Genomic DNA, 10,000 nt, shown 5'->3' on the forward strand with positions numbered 1-10,000 from the left:
GAAGAGACGACACAGAAGGGCAGTAAGAATTGATGCGAATATAAATTAGGAGTGTAAAATCGTAGGAAGGAAATGATCTAATCAAATGACCCAGAAGTAAAGAAATCAGTAATATGAAGAAGAAAAATGCCATTATATGCAGCGGAAAAGATAGGAAAGAGAATTGATAAAGGGTATGAAAGAGAAAGGACGTCCCAAAAGAACACATTAAGGCATTGGATATAACCAAACGAGGCGGAAACTTCTATTGCAAGTGTTGGGAAAATAAAGAAGAGTGAAAAATAGTCATCTAGTTCAGAGTGACATAAAAAAAGTATAGTATACAGAAAGGATAGAAAAGCAAGAACAAAAGAATTTATGAGAAAAATATCCTTCACGGGATATGGAGAAGGAGAAACGCGAATGAGTACCATAGAAATATAGACATTGTTCAGGTTGGACAAATTCAACAGGTTAATGCACTTGAATAACTTCGACGCGAAAGCATATTAAAATAGGAGAATTTGTGGAGATGGAAACGCTCTGCATTTACCACAAAACCAGTTCTTCCTCTGTGACGTCATCTGATACGCGCATAGTGACGTCATAAAAACACATCCATGTTCATCTCTCTCCTTTCTTTCTGTTTCAACCTTACTTATACTTTCTTTTTCTTTCTCTCCCTTCCTTCCTCTTTCAAGGGTTCTTAGCGGATATCTATCAAATATCAATTCGAAATAAAAGTCTGTGGAATAGACGAGGCGATTGAATCGGCTCTTTATCTATGTTTTTCATTATATCTTAGTGGATAATAATAAAACAGATGCAGTGTTGTTTATGGAAATACCACAAGGAAGACTAACCCTCTGAAAAGATTCATAGTCTTCATCTCTGTAGTATACTTTAAACACACACACACACACACACACACTTCATCCACGCACGATTCTTCAAAACACACACACACACATGTTTTTATATCCACATATGCACAGATATACACACACATGTATGTGTATATGTATATATATATATTTATTTATTTATGTATATATATATTTATGTATATATATATATTTATTTATGTATATGTATATATTTATGTACATATATATATATATATATATATATATATATATATATATATATATATATATATATATATATATATACATACATACATACATATTTCAATATGCTTTCATTTTGAGATTGCAGTAATAACAGAGGAAGTTCTAGGTTAATTAATCCCACAAGAAACCCGTGCTCATAGTAACGACATCCATGTTAGTGAACAACAGGAGGCAATGCACAATCATGGATTTGATACTCTGCAATATTAGACTACTCATATGTTTTTTTCTGTGTATATGTCAGTATCGATCTACCAATCTATCTATCTGTGTGTGTTTGTGTATGTGTTTGTTTACACGCACACGGTCACTAGCGGGGCTCATTCGTAACACGATCAACTCTGAATGCAGAAAGTAAATGTTAGAATCGCCACTGAAATCATCTAATCGGAGAAGAGTGGCATTGCCGCAGAAAGCAAAATAACCTGGTAAATGATAAAGGCATAAAACATCAGTCAGGTACTTACATTATTTAGATCTTCCTAAAATGCATACTAATAGTTATTATTCACAGTAGGATAGACTAAACCGAGAATGATGTTTAATAAAAATATATTACGTTATTTGATAAAAATAATTATCATAGTAAGTAGATAAATGAAGGTTTATCGTTTAAAGGAGTTTGTATTCTCGTTCAGTCAGTGGATCAAGGAAATATACGTCTTAATCATTTATGGTTTTATTATGAAAAAATAAATATTAACAAATCACAGATTTCACTTCCTCCGTTGATATTCGGGAAACATCCTTCATTCTTTACCCTAGATGACTAGCCTTAGAAGGGAAAATGGTTGCTGAAAAAGGAGGGAGGTTTGCACACGTGTTCTTCCAAACACCTGTCGAAACAACATTTATCCGAGCCAGCACACTTGTAGTCGTTGGAACAGGTCTTGGGAGGTCCAGAACGTACGTTGGGGCAAGTGGGACGGACTTGTGGGCAATCCAGTGGCTTGGTACCAACAGGTGTCTCTGGTTCATACACAGTCTCGCAGCAGTAGGCTTGACCTTCTGGAGTCTTGCACCAATATCTGCAATCGCTTGGACCAGTGGAGATTGCACCACCGATAATACCACTACCACCGTGGATTCCACCACCATGAATTCCACCACCGTGGATTCCGCCACCATGAATACCGCCACCGAAGAGACCGCCTCCATGGACGCCACCGAAGCCTCCAGGAAGGAATCTGTTGGATCCTCGTCCTCCTCCTCTCCTTCGGTCTACACCGGCGGAGACAGCCACTAGGAGGCAACACACAATTACGGCCTTGATACTCTGCAACAGAAAATAGCGAATTAATCATGATGATCTAGAGATATTTCAAATATACATAGGACGAAATAAGATACGGTGGAATATAACTACTATTGTGTATCTTAGAGTAAGCACTCACATTCATTGTTGGTTAGAGGTGAGCTGTGTAATGTGGTGAGTGCGAGTTCCATCCTCGCTTATATACAGGATCTGGCAACTCCCCCCACCTCCACGCGTCGTCACTCGGGATATCCCATGCTCGTGGTATGTGGTTCCTGGAATCATTCATACAATGTTTGGATCCCCCCCCCCCCCCGCCCCCTTTTTTATATTTTCTCTTATTTGGCTAAAATTTGATTCAATTTATGTGAATAACAAGAAGAGAGGATGAAGTATTTTCAGAAGAGAATAAGGAGAGGAGAGGAAAATGAAGGTGATATCGAAAAAGAGATGATGGTACAAATAACCAACCTCTTACTACTGGATCTTGACATGTAATTATCTGAATGTCATCTTTTTATTTTTACCATAATTGTTTTTAGCAGTAACAACATCGCTATTAAATCTATTATCATAGGTCCATAATAAGTAGGATAATGTTGATGATGAGGATAGCAAGACTAACTAAAGGTTAAACGATCATAAAATCCCAAATATAAAATGACTGTGACGCCAGGATCTTCCTGTACGTGGAGAGGGTAAGAGAAGGGTAGAGGATATGGGGAAAGGGGGCAGGGTGTAGAGGAGTTGCTATTTTTTTTTTTTTTTTTTTATACGTGCTAGGTTTCAGTTCGTTGACAACACAATCTCTAATTGCCAGTCTAGGTGTGTGCATACTGTAGTAGATGCTGCTTTAGGATATGCTTAATTCTACAATGGAAAGGAATACTGTGTTGTTTTCACAAATGATGGTCTCAGACATGAGATGATACAGAATATAATACAAAATCATCCCGAATCATGACCAAGTATAGTAACACGTGTGTTCATTTGAAATGATTTGCTTCGTGATGCATTCACGTGCCAACCTTCTTCCTCTGCTCAAAGGAGAATTCTTTGCTATCATTTTATTACAATTTTAGCCATTAAAAATAAATGATAATAATAAAAAACTAAGAAGAGGAAACTAGGATAATCTCTTTGACTTGTTTTCCAACATTTTTACTCGAAAAAAATAGGTAGATTGTCATTCATGGTTTTCCGTGTTTATCCAGTCTGAAAGGAAACACAAATATCCATCGATCATGCAAAAGGTGAAAATAATATTGGAAAAGCGGTTGATCTGAAAGGTGAATCAGTATCAGAATAAAGAAAAATATCACAGAAGGGTAGTGAGAAATGATGTGAATATAAGTTAGAAGTGTAAAATCGTTGGAAGGAAATAATCAAATCAAATGACCCAGAAGTAAAGAAATAATTACTATGAAGTTGGAAAATGCCATGATATTAAATGAAAAAGATATGAAAGAGAATAGATGAAGAGTGTAAACAAAGAAGGACGTTTCAAAGGAACACATCAAGGCATTAGATGTAATCAACCGAGGCGGAAACCTCTTTTAGAAGTGTTAGGAAAGAAAAGAAAGAAGAGTGAACAATGGTAATCCAGGTCAGAAAAAAATAGCACACAGAAATAGAAGAAAAACAAGATCAACAAGAGATTTTATAAGAATAATATCCTTATATATAGGATATATATAGGAGAAAGGCAAAAAGAGAAACGATGGAATATATGGATATGAATTGAATGACTACGACGCGAAAGCAAATGAAAAAAAGATTTTTTTTTGAGATGGCAACGCTCTATATCTACCATAAGACCAGTTCTTCCTTCTATGACGTCATTTGCTACGCACATAGTAACGTCATAAGAACACTGCAAGCAAAAGGCCTGCATCCATGTTCATCGCTTTCCTTTCTTTCTGTTTCGACCTTACTTATAATTTCAGTTTCTTTCCCTTTCTCTTTCAAGGGTTCGAAATAAAAGCAAAGTGTTTACCTTTATTATCTTCTAGTAGATAGCAATAAGCCAGATGCTTTGTTTCACAAAGTCCCACAAGAAAGACTAACCTTATGAACAGATTCATAGTTCCACTCATTTTTCATCTCCGTTGTATTCTTCAAACATAAGCACACACGCATAAATGTGTATGTACATATACATATGTGTGTATGTATGTATATATATACATATATACATATATATACATATATATTCATATATATTCATATAAATACATACATATGAATACATATAAATATTTGAAAAATAATATATATATATATAATAAATAATACGAATACATATACATACATACATATATACATACATATATGAATATTACCTTTTGTTTTCATTTTAAGGAGATTGATGAGTAAATGCAATAATAACTTAGAAAGTTCTAACGTCATAAATCCCACAAGCAACCCATGCTCATACTACCTTCATTATCCAATGCTAATAGACAACAGAAGGCAACATACAATCATGGCTTCAATACTTTGGTACAAAATGAGAAATATATATATAATATATATATATATATATATACATATATATATGTATGCATATATATATGTATATATATATATATATATATATATATATATATATATATATATATATATGTGTGTGTGTGTGTGTGTGTGTGTGTGTGTGTGTGTGTATATTAGTCATGAAATTAGGGACACATTATGCACACATAAATGTGTGATTCTATGTGTGTGAATACACGTAAGGGTCGCAAAATCTTGGAAAAAGAACATTAAAAAACTGTATTGCACATAAACCTGCAGAAATCATGGCTGTTGGCTTAGCTTAATAATAAGACAGTGATTGCTAGATTTAGTCGCTCATTTAAGAAAAAGTTCAAGGAAACAAGTAAATAATAACCAGGCAAATAATAAAGGGGATATGAGTGTTTAAATGAAAATATAATAGATTATTATATATAAATCTATTATGATGGATTTATCATTTAAGGTAGTATTCTCGTTTAATCAGTAAAATGTGGATCAAAGAAATATACGTCTTAATCACTTATGGTTTTATTATGAAAAAATAAATATTAATAAATCACAGATATCGCTTTCTGCGTTGGTATTCGGGAAACATCATTCATTCTTTATCCTAGATAAAATTCTTAGAAGGGAAAATGGTTGCTGAAAAAGGAGGGAGGTTTGCACACGTGTTCTTCCAAACACCTGTCGAAGCAACATTTATCCGCGCCAGCACACTTGTAATCGTTGGAACAAGTTTTAGGGGGTCCAGAACGTACGTTGGGGCAAGTGGGACGGACTTGTGGGCAATCCAGTGGCTTGGTACCAACAGGTGTCTCTGGTTCATACACAGTCTCGCAACAGTAAGCTTGGCCCTCTGGAGTCTTGCACCAATATCGGCAGTCGCTTGAACCAGTAGAAACTGCACCGCCGATAATACCACCGTGGATTCCACTACCATGAATTCCGCCACCATGAATTCCACCACCATGAATACCGCCGCCGAAGAGACCGCCTCCATGGACACCACCGAAGCCTCCAGGAAGGAATCTGTTGGATCCTCGTCCTCCTCCTCTCCTTCGGTCTACACCGGCGGAGACAGCCACTAGGAGGCAACACACAATTACGGCCTTGATACTCTGCAACAGAAAATAGCGAAATAAATCATTATGATCTACAGATATTTTAGATATATATAAGACGAAATAAGATACGGTGGAATATAACTACTATTGTGTATCTTAGAGTAAGCACTCACATTCATTGTTGGTTAGAGGTGAGCTGTGTAATGTGGTGAGTGCGAGTTCCATCCTCGCTTATATACAGGATCTGGCAACTCCCCCCACCTCCACGCGTCGTCACTCGGGATATCCCATTCTCGGGAGTCAAGGAATCCTCTGACGTTTGATTTTCCTTTTGTATGCGAATGATTACAATATATTTCAGATTTCTTCTTTCCTACTTTTCACTGACTCTAAAGACAATACTGCTTGAAATGCATTTTGAAGTCTTATTGTGAATACGAAGAAGACACGAAGAGTTTCCAAAATAGAGAAAAAGCAGATGTACCATCAAGCAAACTCAAATTCTTGGATTATAATTATTGTTTTGTTTTATTATTTTATTTATTATCTTAATAATTGTCATCAACCTTATTATAACCTTATTACCAATATATCTTTGTTACTATTGTCATCGTCCCTATAACTACCATCCTCACTATCATTATAAATATTTTTACGTTTGTCTTGTATTTTCTGTCTTTTATGATATATTATGAATATATTTCTACGGAGGCTTTACGTCATTCTGCAATGGAAAATGAAGATATGTTATATGTTGCCCTCGGACTTAATCTATGTATGAAATAACGCAAAAGATGATACAAAAACGTTAGGAATCACATCACGTATCACGAATAGAAGCAAGTGTGCTGCTTTGAAATTATTTAGGTTACGATAACCGATAGGAAAGGAGAGGAAACATGGATTGTCAGTAAAGGTCTATGAGATCCCTTACTAAAGGGTTAGACTTTTATCAGACTACGCATGAATATCTAACAGTTATTACGAAATACACTACTATGTCCATACCGTGAACTTAGATATGGAGCTAATAGCTGAGAAGCAAGTAAACGTATTCTACTAATTTACATATTTTTGTTTTCTTTATTTTTTTTTCAATCCTTATATTTGGTAATTTAAGATAGTCTACATTTTTTCATCCTATCCTGAAAGAAAACAATCCTATTATGATCGCCTCGTAGGCATTTATTTCTCCATAACTGAAAAACTAATGGCATATTATTGTAAAAACGATATAACTGAAAAGCGAATTAATAACAAAAAAGTAAACAAAGTTGGCAGAGAAAGTAGTAAGAACCAATGTGGTAGAGTAGAGTGCAAGCGTAGCAGGAAATTTCAAAATAACAAATTGTACATTTATAATAAATTATGATACAACCTTTATTGGGAAATTTTAGAAGAGAAACGACAAGAAGAAAGACGTGACAAACAAAGGCTACAATTAATCGAAGTGAATGACTCCGACGGGAAAATATATCAACACGGGAGAATTTCTGGATGGCAACACTTTGTCCGTTGGCCACAAGTCCAGTTTTTTTTCATCTGTGACGTCACCTGCCAGACGCTCAGTGACGTCACAGAGACGCTGGAATCGAAATACATTCTTTTTGTGTTGTCTTATCTCTTACTTTCTGTCTCTTTCCCAGTGTTTACATTTCTGATGTAATTTATTGCATTTACCATGATTTTGACATAATTTGGATGGACGTGTATAATTTTAGCTTTATTTTACATATGTGTTATGATTATATCATTTTAGGTTCTGCTCTAATTACATAGTATTAGTGTTTTTTTTCTGCTTTTTAATCACCAGGATAGAAAAGTTTACCAGTTATAGGATCCCTTCCCTTTCCACTTTCTACGAATCACCTCATCAATAAAGCAATAATAAATGCAATACTTGTTTGGAACTCCTTATAGTTTATAAGCGGTCTAGGATTCTTGATTATATGCTAGCCCATCTTGGTCGTTACTTCTTATCTATCTAAATATCTATTTTGAGAAAGAGGGGGTGGGTTAAACCTCATCTTCATTCATATCAACTACTTGAACATCTTTACAGACAATATTAAATCACATTATACAAAATGATTATAATTTGGATTACATTTAAATATATGTCTGAATCTTTAGCATTATTTTCATAAGCTCTATTTTTATAGGTAATAAAGAATAGGAGGCAACTGAATACCACAAATCAGATACTTTTCAAAAGATATCGAAATTGCTCATTATGACCCCAGCATTCATCACATAATATGGGTATTTAAATTTAAAAGAGTGGTATTGCCACTGATAACAAAATAAACGGGTAAATGATGAAGGTATAAAAAATCAGTCAGGTAGTTACATTATTTAGATCTTAAAATGCATACTGATAGTAAATATTCACAGTACGAATGATGTTTAATAAAATAATATATTACGTTATTTGATAAAACCAATTATCATAATGGATAGATAAATGAAGGTTTATCGTTTAAAGTAGTCTATATTCTCGTTCAATCAGTGGATAAAGGAAATAAACGTCTTGATTATTTATGGCTTTATTATGAGAAAATAAATATTAACAAATCACAGATTTCACTCTCTCCGTTGATATTCGGAAAGCATTCTTTATTCTTTACCCTATATGACTAGCCTTAGAAGGGAAAATGGTTGCTGAAAAAGGAGGGAGGTTTGCACACGTGTTCTTCCAAACACCTGTCGAAACAACATTTATCCGAGCCAGCACACTTGTAGTCGTTGGAACAAGTTTTGGGAGGTCCAGAACGTACGTTGGGGCAAGTGGGACGGACTTGTGGGCAATCCAGTGGTTTGGTACCAACAGGTGTCTCTGGTTCATAAACAGTCTCGCAGCAGTAGGCTTGACCTTCTGGAGTCTTGCACCAATATCTGCAATCACTTGGACCAGTAGAGATTGCACCACCGATAATTCCACCACCATGAATTCCACCACCATGGATTCCAGCACCATGAATGCCGCCACCATGAATTCCACCAGCGCCTCCATGGACACCACCGAAGCCTCCAGGAAGGAATCTGTTGGATCCTCGTCCTCCTCCTCTCCTTCGGTCTACACCGGCGGAGACAGCCACTAGGAGGCAACACACAATCACGGCCTTCATACTCTGCAATAGATATCGAAATTTTATAATGTGATCTTTGATGATTTGGTAGTATTCGCAACAAAATGTGGGATGACCTTAGATACGCTGAAATATAACTATTAATACATTTCTTAAAACAAGCACTCACATTCATTGTTGGTTAGAGGTGAGCTGTGTAATGTGGTGAGTGCGAGTTCCGTCCTCGCTTATATACAGGATCTGGCAACTCCCCCCACCTCCACGCGTCGTCATTCGGGATATCCCATGCTCGTGGTGTGAGAGCCATAGGATCCTCTGACGTTTGATTTTCCTTTTTATGTGAATTATGACAATCTGTTTCAGATTTCTTCTTTCCTACTTTTCACTGACTCTAAAGACAATACTGCGTGAAATGCACTTTGAAGTCTTATTGTGGATACAAAAAGACACGGTGTTTCCAAAATAGAGAGAAAAAAAGAGATGTACCATCAAGCAAACTCAAATTCTTGGATTATGATTATTATTTTGTTTTATTATCTTATTTATTATCATAATTATTATCATAATTATTATAACCTTATTACCAATGTATCTTCATTACTATTGTCATCGTCCCTATAACTACCATCCTCACTATCATTATAAATGTTTTTACGTTTGTTTTATATTTCTGTTTTTTTTTATGATGACGTCACACTATCCAGCTTATAGTGTAGTCCTAATGACGGTTTGTGCATGCTCTTGAATATATTTCTACGGAGGCTTTACGTTATTCTGCAATGGAAAATGAAGATATGTTATATGTTGCCCTCGGACTTAATCCATGTATGAAATACCGCAAAAGATGATACAAAAACATTAGGAATTAAATCATGTATCACGTATAGAAACAAGTGTGCTGCTTTGAAATTATTTAGGTTACGATAACTGATAGGAAGGGAGAGGAAACGTGGATTGTTAGTA

The 10,000-nt window shown here is 35.4% G+C and overlaps 3 protein-coding genes across 4 annotated transcripts in view; all 3 read right to left on the reverse strand.

Moving 5' to 3' along the window:
* Positions 1-1,775: 1,775 nt before the first annotated feature.
* On the reverse strand, positions 1,776-2,636 carry LOC122259466 (uncharacterized). Its single transcript, XM_086533162.1, has 2 exons — positions 2,507-2,636; positions 1,776-2,388 (listed from the first exon to the last, which is right to left on the reverse strand). The coding sequence occupies exons 1-2, from the start codon at positions 2,510-2,512 to the stop codon at positions 1,888-1,890; spliced, it is 507 nt and encodes a 168-aa protein (XP_086389288.1). The 5' UTR covers positions 2,513-2,636; the 3' UTR covers positions 1,776-1,887.
* Positions 2,637-5,399: 2,763 nt separating this feature from the next.
* The window catches only part of LOC147467064 (uncharacterized), a 14,372-nt gene continuing 9,771 nt past the window's right edge, over positions 5,400-10,000 (reverse strand). The window contains exons 1-2 of one of the 2 annotated variants that reach the window (XM_086533167.1): positions 6,122-6,156; positions 5,400-6,002 (exon numbers count right to left, since the gene is read on the reverse strand). In XM_086533167.1, coding sequence (XP_086389293.1) covers positions 5,508-6,002; positions 6,122-6,127 — 501 coding nt within the window. In that variant the 5' untranslated portion in view covers positions 6,128-6,156 and the 3' untranslated portion in view covers positions 5,400-5,507. Of the gene's footprint in view, positions 6,003-6,121; positions 6,157-10,000 lie in introns of those variants that run through there. The other variant, XM_086533168.1, reaches the window with a different exon arrangement.
* LOC122259447 (uncharacterized) lies at positions 8,487-9,232 on the reverse strand. The gene is made up of 2 exons (XM_043026217.2): positions 9,207-9,232; positions 8,487-9,079 (listed from the first exon to the last, which is right to left on the reverse strand). Exons 1-2 carry the CDS (start codon positions 9,210-9,212, stop codon positions 8,591-8,593), a joined length of 495 nt encoding a protein of 164 aa, XP_042882151.2. The 5' UTR covers positions 9,213-9,232; the 3' UTR covers positions 8,487-8,590.

The sequence above is a fragment of the Penaeus japonicus genome, unplaced genomic scaffold, assembly GCF_977035675.1.
Source record: "Penaeus japonicus unplaced genomic scaffold, GWHDUDI00000001_assembly GWHDUDI00000038, whole genome shotgun sequence".
Taxonomy (NCBI): domain Eukaryota; kingdom Metazoa; phylum Arthropoda; class Malacostraca; order Decapoda; family Penaeidae; genus Penaeus; species Penaeus japonicus.